This window comes from Copidosoma floridanum, unplaced genomic scaffold (genome assembly GCF_036245765.1).
Source record: "Copidosoma floridanum isolate Cflo_tuat_1 unplaced genomic scaffold, Cflo_Japanese_pri ptg000030l, whole genome shotgun sequence".
NCBI classification, from domain to species: domain Eukaryota; kingdom Metazoa; phylum Arthropoda; class Insecta; order Hymenoptera; family Encyrtidae; genus Copidosoma; species Copidosoma floridanum.
Window position 1 is genome coordinate 7,173,335 of NW_028321907.1, and position 12,777 is coordinate 7,186,111.

At 37.9% G+C, this 12,777-nt stretch overlaps 4 protein-coding genes across 5 annotated transcripts in view; 2 read left to right on the plus strand and 2 right to left on the minus strand.

Moving 5' to 3' along the window:
- Positions 1-2,511, minus strand: part of UBL3 (ubiquitin like 3) — a 47,816-nt gene extending 45,305 nt beyond the window's left edge. Inside the window, exon 1 of the mRNA XM_014364441.2 lies at positions 1,195-2,511. Within this exon, the coding sequence (XP_014219927.1) occupies positions 1,195-1,224 (30 nt within the window). The 5' untranslated portion in view covers positions 1,225-2,511. The remainder of the gene's footprint in view (positions 1-1,194) is intronic.
- Positions 2,512-4,685: 2,174 nt separating this feature from the next.
- Positions 4,686-7,081, plus strand: Polr3C (RNA polymerase III subunit C). 2 transcript variants are annotated; one of them, XM_014363109.3, is made up of 8 exons: positions 4,686-5,118; positions 5,239-5,357; positions 5,431-5,561; positions 5,620-5,863; positions 5,945-6,150; positions 6,210-6,363; positions 6,447-6,807; positions 6,883-7,081. In XM_014363109.3, exons 1-8 carry the CDS (start codon positions 4,972-4,974, stop codon positions 7,018-7,020), a joined length of 1,500 nt encoding a protein of 499 aa, XP_014218595.2. In that variant the 5' UTR covers positions 4,686-4,971; the 3' UTR covers positions 7,021-7,081. The 2 variants fall into 2 exon arrangements, with proteins under 2 accessions (XP_014218595.2, XP_089452317.1); XM_089596191.1 differs by having other exon boundaries at positions 6,213-6,363.
- Positions 7,082-7,814: 733 nt separating this feature from the next.
- On the plus strand, positions 7,815-9,864 carry LOC106641304 (uncharacterized). The gene is made up of 5 exons (XM_014355730.2): positions 7,815-8,277; positions 8,918-9,159; positions 9,367-9,439; positions 9,522-9,608; positions 9,684-9,864. Exons 1-5 carry the CDS (start codon positions 8,045-8,047, stop codon positions 9,862-9,864), a joined length of 816 nt encoding a protein of 271 aa, XP_014211216.2. The 5' UTR covers positions 7,815-8,044.
- A 235-nt stretch (positions 9,865-10,099) lies between these two features.
- On the minus strand, positions 10,100-12,539 carry hdm (meiosis specific with OB domains hold'em). The gene is made up of 8 exons (XM_089596192.1): positions 12,419-12,539; positions 12,089-12,220; positions 11,538-11,806; positions 11,220-11,442; positions 10,933-11,046; positions 10,690-10,855; positions 10,407-10,614; positions 10,100-10,300 (listed from the first exon to the last, which is right to left on the minus strand). The coding sequence occupies exons 1-8, from the start codon at positions 12,537-12,539 to the stop codon at positions 10,100-10,102; spliced, it is 1,434 nt and encodes a 477-aa protein (XP_089452318.1).
- Between the last annotated feature and the right edge of the window lie 238 nt (positions 12,540-12,777).

Sequence of the window (12,777 nt, forward strand, 5' to 3'; positions counted from 1 at the left end):
AGGAGACAAGGCGAAAATGCTTTTGCAAAAGGCTCTTTATACAGCAACTGCTGTTGACATCGCGTAGTGGCGGTGGAAATGTCAAATGGGAGCTTCGGCGCGTTTCAACGAATGCTCACGCAATCTCGCGTTGATAGATTTTACGAAGATTTTACGTTTTAACATTTAAAAAATATTGAGACGCTGTTGTTCGTTTTTTTTTAACTTAACTAAAAAAAAAAAAAAGAGATCGAATCAGCGGTAAACACTGGTGGGCTGATAATAATCGCCGAAATGGACGTTGCAGCGTTGTTTTTGCACCTTTTTATTGTATTGTCCGGAAAAATTTAAATACCAATGGCGATGAGGATCGTTAATTTTGGAACAAACACAATAACAACAACAACAATATTACAAGTGTACGGCAACAGCAGTTTTTAGCAGCTCGTTATTCTGTATTAGAAAAAAAATGAAAAAAAAAATGACGTCAAAGGAAGAGGAAAACTTGAAGAACTCTTTCTCTCTCTCTCTCTCACAGCGTGAAGAAGCAGTAGCACAGTAGCATATTTTCATCGATTTCGCGTTGCACTTGGGGGTTCAAGAGGGGAAGAGAGGGTGAATTTGCGCACGTTTATACATATATATACCTAGGCGCATACGTAGGTATATACATATATTATGTGTATAGATGCATACAGTCACATAGGGACATAGGTAAAGAAAGAGAGAAAGAAGCGAGACCGACAAAAAGGGTAGGTGGGCGAGGGAGCGCGACGACGCGGAGAGAGGAAAGGAATCAGGAGGTGGTGGAGGAGGGAGTCGAGGGCAGTCGCGAGTCGCGAGAGATGGAATGAAACTATACTGCTGCTAGGTAGGTATGTTTGGGAAATGCAGTTGCAACCGATGCCAACACCAGCGGCAGCTATAAGCTAGCCAGATCCGAAACTGGGTCAAGAAAGATCGGCCCGCTGCTGCTGTACTATGGCTGTACCTACTGCTCTTTGCTGCAGCAGCTGCAGTGACGGAGATAGGTGTATAGTACATTATACACCCGTATAACAATACGTGGATATGAACAAACATTTACAGACTGCACATCAACATACAATATAATACCTAAATGAACATTATGGACGAAATGATATACAATAAATACAAGGATAATGGATATATTTTTATACGTTAGATTGAACGATAGGTATGATTTGCTTTTACCTTGTCCGCGGGGATGTTGCGCGAACTCATGGTTGAATCCCAGGAGAGAGCCTACCCTCCTCCGGGCAGGCTCCTGCTCTTTCGAATATCTGTGTATTATGATGTGCTACTCCTCTTTTTCTCCTTATTCTCCTCCTCCAGCAACTCACTGCTCTTTTTCTCCTCCACAACAATTTACGTACGCGTATTTTGTACGACCAAGACGTCCTCCGCTGGTTGTGATGTATATACTCTCTGCTCCAAAACTCCTCTTTCTTCTTACACGCACACAAACGCACTGTCTGCACACACAAAATTTAATACATCAGAAGGAGAGGTATATTATTATTATATATTTATATACACAACGATGACGACGACGACGAGAATATTGAGAAAGATTATATTACACACGGACTCGCTGCCTCCCCGCGCACTCGCGCACCACTTCACCTATTTTTTAACTATTATTATCATCGGACGTGCGAGAGAGAGCAGCTCTTTTGGCAACAAGAGCGCCAGCTCTGCGTCCTTATAATCTATCGCGACCACCTTGACAGGCTGGATAACGCGCTAGAAGGCCAGCTTGCTGCCACTGCTGTCCGAAATGAATAGACAGACAGAGAGAGCCTACAACGAGAGTAAGGCTCGGCTGTCACGTAAGGGCCACGGATGCTGCTGCATCCTGACGGAGATCCGTTTTTTTTTTCTTCTGTCCCCTGTGGTTCACTGTAGCGAGCGTCGTGTATGTTAATTATCACTTAGGGTGCGGACACACACTCACATACGTATACGCGCACACACGGAGGGGGGAGGACTCGCGCGCGATCCTCCTTCTCTTCCTTGATAATTATATACTTTTGGATGGTTTACCGTTTAGATTTCCTTTCCACTTTAACACTTTTCTACTGCACTGCTCGACTCTCGACTCTTCTTTCGCTCATGTATGTTTTTTTTCCACTTACACATGTGTAATGTATGAATATTGCACTGGGACTTGTTTTTGTTCCTGAGGACGACTAGGACGCGGGTCAGCTCCAAAAGCTCGCAGGAGGAAGAGACATGTATACATACACAGTAAGCGAGAGAGAGGACTACCTACTCTGCTTCATCTTTTCTCTCGGCTGCAGCAGTGTGTTTTTGTGGTGGGTGCTGCTGCTGCTGCTGCTACTCCTCTGATCCTCTCTCTCCTCGGAGGCAGCCAGAGCCAGAGCCAAACAACGCGTAAAATGGCGATCGAGCCTGCGCGCGCACCTAACCATCAGACTCTATCTCGGAGTGTCAAGTTTTCTCTCTCTTTGATTCTGTTCTGCTCTTTTATGCTTGTTACACACATACCTATATATATATATATGTATTTTTCGCTCCCTTACATACTTTACATTACATCCTTCTTTGATGTGACGAGTGCCTCTGGTTCTTTTCCTCATTTACTTACTTACATTTTTTTTCTCTGACGTCTCTTTTCTTTCTCTTAGGCGCGCCGCGCGCAGCCGCGCAAGGCAACGGTATTTATGTACAGAAGTCGCGAAGGTATACATCTAAATTGATATATAAGTACCAACGATTCGACGTACGATCGGACGACATAATTATATTATATAGAAAAAAAACCGCGACCCTACGAAAGAAAGAACATCGAGCACTCAGGTCGTGTACTTGTGCCTATTTCTATTTTTTATTAAAGTGCAGGCTGCAGCACATATTTAGGTATCTCTACTCGCAATTTGAATATCCATTTTAAGTACAATATGTTGTCAGTTAGATGTATTGATGTTTACGTATCATTTGTTGTATTTTTATTATCATTCTTGACAGTTTAACTTTTGCCGCTTTATAAAAACTTGGTACTGTGGGAAGCTCTGATGATAATGATACCACGAGGTGACATATATACCATGTCGTTAAAATGTTATTAAAACAACTTTCGGCCAACTTTTATCTGATCGTCGGTTATGTTTTATTGTATTAATTTTTTTCCAGTTTATAATCAGCACCATCTAGCGAGGTTGATTACAAACTTAAAAAACACCATATTTCTTTTGATGAAATTACTATAGTGACATTTTACTAGGCTCGTGTAACGTAACTGATAGTATCGGTAAGAATCTACGTAACACTAGAGCCTGTAGCAAAAGGTCTATTGGAGCCGATCTACTAGACCCTACACTCACATTCTAAAAATTCACTAAGAAAACTTATTACAGGCTAGTGTTCGTAGCACAGGGTCTATTGGATCGGTTCCGCTAGACCCTACGTTCACTTTCTAAAAATTCACTAGTCCCCGTAGCGGAGGGTCTATTGGAGCGGTTCTGCTAGACCCTACGTTTACTTTCTGAAAATTCACTAGTCCCCGTAGCGGAGGGTCTATTGGAGCGGCTCCGCTAGACCATATGTGTTTACTACCTAGAAATTAACTAGGGAAACCAACCATGACTTTTGGCCAACTTTCGTCGGCTATGATTTTTTTCAGTTCACGATCAGCGCCATCTAGCGAGGCCGATTTGAACTATGAACTTAAAAACATTTCGACCTTCAAATTCACGTGAATGCATGCATACGCATTTGTGCATGTATTAAAAAACCGACGGCCGATAAGAAATGAATTACAGATTCCTATTATATCGGAGGTAATGGCGATTGGGTGTCGGTAAATACCAAACACCGGTATTATCTACGGTCGGTATGACAGAGACCACGCCTGCAAGCTTCATATCGACTGTCGGTATTTGTCAATCATTAGGTGTCGATACAACAGGAAATTACGTCATCGCAGCAGAATTCTGCAAATAATTTTTTATCGGCCGTCGGTCTTTTTTATGCATGCTAGCTTTTATAATAGATCTTCTGCTACGGGGATTAGTGAATTTATAGAAAGTGAGCGTATAGGGTCTAGCGGAGCCGCTCCAATAGACCCTTCGCTACGGACACTATCCTCTAGTAAATTTTCTTAGTGAATTTTCAGAAAGTGAGCGTAGGGTCTAGTAGATCGCCTCCAATAGACCCTCCGCTACGGACTCCAGCCTGTAATAAGTTTTCTTAGTGAATTTTCAGAAAGTGAGCGTAGGGTCTAGTAGATCGCCTCCAATAGACCCTCCGCTACGGACTCCAGCCTGTAATAAGTTTTCTTAGTGAATTTTCAGAAAGTGAGCGTAGGGTCTAGTAGATCGCCTCCAATAGACCCTCCGCTACGGACTCCAGCCTGTAATAAGTTTTCTTAGTAAATTTTTAGAATGTGAGCGTAGGGTCTAGCGGAGCAGTTTCAATAGACCCTCCGCTACTTACCCTAGCCTAGTAAATTACACTAGTAATTTCTTCAATAGAAATATGGTTTTTTTAAAGTTTGTATTCAGTCTCGCTAGATCACGCTGATTAAGTCTAAACTGGAAAAAAAATTTTTTTAATTTTTAAAGTTAAGCTATAGCTATAACTATAGTGGCGGCAAGCGCCCAAGCTGTGCCCAAGTCAGCGCCGTACCGTAGCCCGTATCACAAATCCACTAGAGGCCCGCGGCCAATGTGGAGCAGCTTGGTAACCAAGCTTGGCCCAAGATTGCACCTTGCACTTTTAATTTCCTTTCGGAAAGTTTTTGAACTCATTGATCAAAGACATCCTTATACCTCAGATGTCAACAAATCATCAGTGTAATTTATAGGTTAAGTGCGAGGTTTCAGTCAATAATTGTTTAAAATGGCTAGTTAGCAAACGCTAAATTGATGTATCGTTATGTTTATTTTTTCTTATTTATTTATTCTTTTACATCTGTTACAAAGTGCGTAGGAAATTATATTAACAATCATGTCGTTGATTCTAAGAAAACTTTGTGAGTGTCTGCTGAATGAACATTTTGGTTCTACCGTCACAGAAGTCGCTGCTGAATTGTTTAAGCATGGAACTAGAACTTTAAGTCAGATCACAAGTAGTGTTAAAATCCCTTCTGTCAAGGTTAATATTTTTCTGTTAAATGTGTAAGAAGTCATGAAAGTGCAGTTTTATGTTATGTTTTTTGCAGTGACAAATGTGCTGGTACTTATTAACCATTATGATTATTTAAAACTGTTACAGATAAAGGAAGCAATGTGCGTTCTTGTCAAGTTTGGGTTTGTCATGTACGAACCAACGGATAGAGGCTTAATTTATACTTTGGAAACCGACAAAATAATAACAATATTGAGGTATCCAAAGTAAGTACACGTTTATATTATGTTGCCGACGTAAACACCCTATAGAAGGACTGAAGTTTTTTTTATTTTCTAGATACATGTATCATGTTAAATTAATTATTGGGGATGAAGCAGAAATGATGCTGGAAGAAGTCTTGAAAAGTGGTTATGAGAGTGCATCACAAATCATAGTAAAAACTTACCAGAGACTGGAACATTTACCTCGTGAGTATTAAAAATCATTCAATTTTGATACGATTTATGAAGCTTGATCCACTTACAGCTGAAAGGCGAGCGACAGTACCAGTTTTAAAAGAAAAATTTGAATTGCTGTTGCAACATCAATATTTGTTGCGCAGTCTCAGTTCTGAAACTTTGAGTGATCTTCCCACCGATAAGCCTGACTTCAGTTTACCTGACCTCAACATTAAGGCTATTACTCGTCTTACACAGGGGTATGAAGCTGATGCAGGAGACAAAAAGATATACTGGAGGGTGAATATTGATAGATTCAATGAAGATCTTAGGTAATTTTCTTTTTTTCAAACAATGATGAAATATACTTTTTTTTAACAAGAAACGTGATCGATTTCCTCTCTTTGTTTCAGGGATCAAATTCTTGTTAATGCAATAACAAGGCGAATCGATGATAAAGCTGGAGAATTGATGAGGCAGCTGTTGTACATAATGAGTATCAGGACTGCAGCATGGTCTGATACATCAATACCAATACCATTAAATGACATTAGAGAAAGTATAAGGAAAAATGTTCCACATCTTATACCCCATCTTGAACAATATATGTCACTCATAGGTAATACCTAAATGGAGTATATGTTTATAAATAAATAACGTATCTTATTTTTCTTTTAGTAGATGACTCGAGTCAATTCATACAGAGAGTTGGAGACTCAGGGGGAGGGCAATATAGTATTAATATAAGGGAAGCTTTTTATCAGTTAGCTTGGGCTACCATAGAACACATCGTAATGGAGAGGTTTGGATCTAAAGCATCTAGAATATTTAGGTAATCAAAAAATCTCTTGGTTTTACTTTCTACTACCATTGGTTTGAGTTACAACGAATTTAAAAAGAAATTTCCAATACTAGGTTAATACGCAGCTATAAGTACATAGACCAGGAAAAAATTCAACACGTCGCTATGTTAGGATCCAAAGAAGCAAAGCTTTTAACCTTTAATCTCATGGAAGAAAAATATCTGCAGATTCAAGAATTAAAAAAACTTGGAGTCACCACAGGGCCAACAAAAATTTTTTTCTTATTTCACATAGATATTAATCAAGTAGTGAGAATGACTATAGAACATTGTTATCATTCACTTTATAACATTATACAGAGGAGAGGGCACGAAGTTAACAGTAACAAACGAATGATTGATAAAGAATTACGCATGCAAACATTAACGATCAATATGAAAGAGCATGGAGCCCCCGAGGAGCAATTGGCAGAAGTATGCCCAATCTCATTGCAATACTTAAAATAAATTGATTCATATTGTAAATACAAAATTTTTTTAATGTTGTAGATCGCAGACATGATGACACCTGCAGAAAAAATTCAGCTAGAGCAAGTCCACGAGAGAATCAAAAAATTAGGGAGCAATGAATTCTGCATCGACGAGACGTTGTTTTTATTGGAAATGTACATACGCTATCACAAATGACGATTTTTTACGATAGAATTTTTCAACTGACCCAACTTTTACGTTAATAAAATATTTTCGTTAAAAAAAAAAATAGTCTTGATGAGTGTCGTTTTTTATTAAAAAAAAAAAAAAGTATTGTTCAACAGCTCCATGTATTATAATACTTACGGATTCAGTTTAATTCAGTTTCATCTGATTATTTTCTAATATGAATTAAAAATGCAAGTGAAATCTTGTTACTTTTTATACATATCAATTCATGGGTGGCCATGAGGCTTTAAGTTTTTTTCAAGTTCTCTACTTACCACAGGACTCGAACAGCTTTATTACAAGTATTTTTCAAGTTAGATTGTTATTAGATATCATATAGTTATATTTCTTAATAGGTATAAAAAGTTCTTCATTTTTATTTCTCTATGTAATCAATCACAAATCTGGAAACCTTATTAATCGTTTTTTATTTAAGTCTTTTTTTTTTCGTTGCCCTTGAATGCAACTTTAGCTTAGATTTTATCGATCGATATCTTTTCTGAAAATTCATTTCAATTGGAAAAAACGGTTCTCTATTACTCTGAAACTTCCAGTTACAATGTTTAACGAAAAATTGTACAGGTACTTGATATTGAGTTACATAATATCCAATTTCAAGATCCCAATTGTTAATTTACAATTAGCACACATTAAAACTCGTATCAATTAAAAAATCGCAACCATTAGCTTTATCAAAAAAAACACAACGCCGCTATCCAGTGCTTCGAGTGACATAATCGAGCATCGCGGGCTAAAAATTATTTCGGCTAACATTATTATCAAACAGATAACGCGCTCGTGACTTCTCTCGGAGGTGCTCCACTGAAGGCTTCGAACAAACGCGATTCAACAGGGTCAAACAGTGAGAGTCGGGCAATTACACAAGCGAGACCATCGAACCGGTTTCTCTCGAATTTCCGCTCTCGCTCGTTCATTTATACTCTGTGGCTTTTCGAAACACCCGCAGGTACGCTCAATTCTTGCAAGACCCGCGTAACTCGGAGTCTCGAAGATGCGGCCGATTTTCTGGCTGGCGCCGATACTGCTGGTGGTAGTCCCCAGCGAGCAGTTCATCACCGATCTATCGCTCATCGGGACTGACTCGTTCAAAAGAATACCCGATCTCCCCGAGCTCGGTGACGGTGAGAAACGTGAGTTTTACTATTATGAACAAACGATCGTCGTGCGGGACTATTCGGACGCAGAGCGAAACAGGACGATACGCTGTGAAATTGTGGAAGTTAAGTGAGTAAAAGGCTTTTTTTGACCCTTTTATTTTTTTTTTTTCGTCAGCAAGACAGTAGATCTCTGTGAAATTGCTTTCACGCGAAACGTTTGTGTATAACATGGTTCTGAGAAAAATAATGTACAAAGGTTTGATTCGCCCTTGAAATAGGAATAGGAAAGCTGAGATTAGCCCTAGGAATCATCGTATCACAACACACACGGTTTTCATATCGATTTCATGTTTTGATTTCATCTTTAATTTTTGGTTGAAATCTTGTCTCAAAGTATTCAAAGAATAATTCAATTATCGCGAATCGTAAAAATATAACAGGAAAATTTTTGACTATTCCGAAGGGGGACAGCTATAGGTGCAAAAAATGATAATTCACTATATCATTAACGGTAGAGCGATGATAAACTTATCTACTGTATGAAAATTTGAAGCCATGCAATAAGATTATTATTGGAAAAAAGGGATTTTGAAATAACAAGATTGACAGCCACCGTATAAATTTGTACTATTAAATCAATCGTTTTTAATAAAACGTAGAAAAAAACGATGAATTCCGTGAAATTTTTTGATGCAACGTTATCGAAAGAGAGCATTGATTAGGCTGTATAAAATTCGAAAGTACCTGCTTATGTGTATATTTTTTAGTACAGAGGAACAGGTGGCAGAAGCTTTTTGGAAGTTAGCGTCGTGGGATTTGCCTGGGCATAATGTCACGATGAAAGATATGATGTTTTTCATGAATGACTGCGATGTTCTTGATGATGATAACAACATAAATGTTTTCAATGAGAAGAACGAAGAAGAAACCGCAAAGGCATCGGATGCCGAAGAAGAAGATAGTACTAACATCGTATCGAGTCGAAATTTTTTTCATGGAATTTTTCCAGGTTGCGTGGTTTTCGTATTCGAGTAGTAATAGCAACAATTTGCCAATCCTAAATACAACTGAAATCCTCAAGTTTATACAAAATATAATGTCCTTTTGTTTCCGTCCGTAATTACACCTATTATTTTAATGCTTTGTTGGTAAACTGAAATTATTGAAAGATAGAATTCGAATTTCTTTTTTTTTTTTTTTTTTTTTTTTTTTCCAGGTACAAAATGGTGCGGTCTCGGCGATATAGCTGAACGATACCACGATTTAGGAAAATTTCGGAATACCGATAGGTACACAAATATTTAATCCTACAAGCGCTCCCCATCTTATTTTAGAGCAAATAATAAAATTAATTTTTCATTTGACATTCAGGTGTTGTCGTGCCCATGATCTCTGCCCGATAAAAGTACTTAGCAGAAAAGAACGATATTGTTTGAAAAATTTGGCTATATACACTAAGTAAGTTTCTCTGTAAGCTTTTATGTGACTAGCCAGTAAGTGTGAATCGTAATAGAAGTTTTTTGTTTTTGTTAGATCACATTGCATGTGCGATGAAGCTTTCTATATCTGTTTGAAAAAAAATAATGGTCTACCGGACAAAGCTGTTGGAGGTGTCTTTTTCAACAAATTTACGGCACCCAATTGCATCGAAGGACTTCCGGAATTTCCAGAAGAGCCAATGAAGTTTGTCCCAGCAAAAAGAAAATGGTTGTAAGGCTTCTTTATTATAAATTTAAATTTTTATTTGTTAAAAAAAAATTAGCTCAAAAGTTTTTTGTTTTATTGAAAAAAAAAAAAAAAAAAAAAAAACAATGTGAAATTCTTCTTTTAAAAATTGTACATTTATATGTAATTAAAATTTATTCAGTAGTTTATTAAGATAAGTAATATTTGATATTTTTTCTGGCACTAATTAGCTGATAAAATTTGTGATAAATACATTAAAACTATTATTCGTAGCTATTGAGGTCCAATTCATCAACATTTAAAGGTTCATAATTGTCATCTTCGCTTTCAATAACATTTATGGCAAGTATGATGTAAATGGCACTCTGGAAATTAGTAGACGGGCCAATAACTTGCATTCGCACGTTGCACAGCTTTTTGCAATACTTATTCTTGAGGTTTTTCAATTGTTCGCGAGTCATTCCCTGTTGGTTGATAGTAAAATATAAAAATTAGACTAAAATCAAGATGACGTAAGTTTATAAAAAAAAAAAATAATAAATAAATAAATAATAGTAAAAAAAAGATTACCCTCATAATATCAGCAGTGCAGGAGAATGCTTCTTCTGCGGCTGCATCCCTCAAGCGACATCCGACTAAATAACCAGTGTCATCTTTAAGATTGACCAAAACATTTATGCTAGTTATATTTATTGGAGATTTTATCCCACTTCCAAACGGACATTCCAGATTCATACAGGACTCTTTTTCATCTGAAACTAGCCTTTTACATTTTGCACTGAAAATACAGAGAGTATGATATTTTTTTATATTATTGTTCTAAAAATATATAAAATGCATAATAAATGAGTACCATCGATAACTGATCAAAGTTGGATCGTCACAATCGAGATTCATGTCGTCCACCATAGCCCTGACAACTACTAACAATTGCATCCTGTCATTTGAAGGCAAGACTGATGCGTTGTTTAATCTACTCGTTATTTCAATTATCGTCATTTGTTTCGTTATGGAATTTGCTGAAACAATTAAAAAGTCTTGTTATTTAATTATTTAACAAAATTTTAAAAAGTCATGATAGGTAAAAAAAAATTACGGTTAGGTACTGCATACAAAGATGTAGATCTAATATCTGGTTTTCTTTGAAATTGAAATCGGAGTTCTTCGGTCTCTTTCAGCATTGGATTTTCCGTTATGATTGTTTTTCTTACTTAAAAAAGATGACAAAGAAAAAATTTACTTTTGGCTTGTTTAAAATTAAAATATCAACTTTGAATTTATTACAGTTTTAATTTGAATTACTGTCATGAGTTTTAATCGGGCCTTCGTCAAAAATAAATACACCTAGATTTCGGAAAGTTAATCAATTAGAAAGTTACCCACCTATAGTCAATATGGACTTTTTGGCCTTCTCGTTGAAGACAACTTGAACATCAGCCAAGAATAAAATTGTTTGTTTTGGTTCCCACTTGTCAGCCAGTCTGATCCACTCGCTTTCCCAGAGCGTCAACGACACCGTCTGGTCCGTAGTATCATCTCCGACTTCAAACTCACGAATTTTCGTCATTTCCCCCATTCGAGTGACGATTTCACGCGTCTGGCTCACCTATTTTTATGGAGGACAAAATAGTTTTTCTTACAACTTGTCGACACGTGACGTTACGTCCGTGATGTACATTGGAAACAAAAAAAAATACTAACAAAAGTAACTGCAACAAGCACATCGACATACTCATTTTTGAGAGTTTCAGAGTTATTCAAGATGTGATTCAAATTGGTGGCACCTCCGGGATCCTTGGTAGGCATGTTAAGAAATTTAAAGTATCGCGCGGTGTTCGGGCTGTTGTGCATTTGTATTAAGGATGAATGCTGGTTTAAAGTCAGTGTAAAGGGGCTGGTCACCGACGGCACGTACACCTCGTTGGGATCGTTTATCTTTCGTTCTGTTACTTTGGCATTGATCACTTCAACTGAAACAAGTACAGTTTAAAAAAAAAATTTATTTACCATAACGTTTTATCTGTAGATATTTAAAATAAAGAAACTTTTCTTCGATAGTTTTTTGTAGAGTTCAAAGAACATATAATACGTAATAGAGCCAGGAGGGAGAGAACGCACAAAGTGGACGTTACCAACAGCAGGACAGATAAGAACGTTCCATTTACAAACCATGGTTTGAGTAACTAATTTTCCCTCTGCTCTCAAAATTCTCATCAAATGCAAATTCACGATTCTTCGAAAAAAAGACTCACCGACGCTGCCAATTGTGAAGGTGGTGAATAGCTTGTTGACGTACTCAACGGTACCCCACACGGTCGCGTTGATGAAGTCGTTGAACGAGTCCCTCAGAGTAAAGTTCCACACTGCTCTGGTGCCAGCGTTGACTGGAAAATTCATGTGCGTGTAATTTTTCACCCAAACAAAAAAGGGGAAGACATAAGCGCATGATTCAGTTGAACGGACGAATGTATGTTTTGTAGATACATGTATACAATTTCCATAGAAAAAAACTGCACAGTCAACAGGAGCAAGCCAAGAAAGTAGGTGAGAAAAACTATCGGGCTAATAAGAAAGGGACTCACATCTATCGCGAGCCAATTCGATGATCTTGGAGTTTTGGCTCCGGATGATGACGCCGATGACGATCGTGTTCTGCATCTTCGGCTCCAAGGTGCAGATGGGCTGGCGAGAGACGTTGGCCATTTTGGAGCTTTGGTTACCTGTGGTGGCTATGGATTTACCTGTCAACTGTACCTACTCTCTAAGGAAGTGGTGTTTGCACTGCGACTTTTGCTGGAGCAAAAATTTGCGAGAAAAAGAGGGTCCTGCTCGCGACCGGACGACTTTTTGACTCGTTCGAATGTGCAGCGCGCTGAGCTTGGCTACTGTACCGGCGACACCAGCGCTCCTCTCTATCCAACGGTTAATTTGAATTTTTTTT

Coding starts and splice junctions, on each gene's coding strand:
- LOC106641304 (XM_014355730.2), top strand. CDS start 8,045: ATGCGGCCGATTTTCTGGCTGGCGCCGATACTGCTGGTGGTAGTCCCC. Junction 8,278..8,917: donor TGTGAAATTGTGGAAGTTAA/GTGAGTAAAAGG, acceptor TATATTTTTTAG/TACAGAGGAACAGGTGGCAG. Junction 9,160..9,366: donor TTTTCATGGAATTTTTCCAG/GTTGCGTGGTTT, acceptor TTTTTTTTCCAG/GTACAAAATGGTGCGGTCTC.
- hdm (XM_089596192.1), bottom strand. CDS start 12,539: ATGGCCAACGTCTCTCGCCAGCCCATCTGCACCTTGGAGCCGAAGATG. Junction 11,807..12,088: donor CTTCACAATTGGCAGCGTCG/GTGAGTCTTTTT, acceptor TACTTGTTTCAG/TTGAAGTGATCAATGCCAAA. Junction 10,856..10,932: donor TTTGTATGCAGTACCTAACC/GTAATTTTTTTT, acceptor TAATTGTTTCAG/CAAATTCCATAACGAAACAA.
- Polr3C (XM_014363109.3), top strand. CDS start 4,972: ATGTCGTTGATTCTAAGAAAACTTTGTGAGTGTCTGCTGAATGAACAT. Junction 5,119..5,238: donor TTAAAATCCCTTCTGTCAAG/GTTAATATTTTT, acceptor AAACTGTTACAG/ATAAAGGAAGCAATGTGCGT. Junction 5,358..5,430: donor ACAATATTGAGGTATCCAAA/GTAAGTACACGT, acceptor TTTATTTTCTAG/ATACATGTATCATGTTAAAT.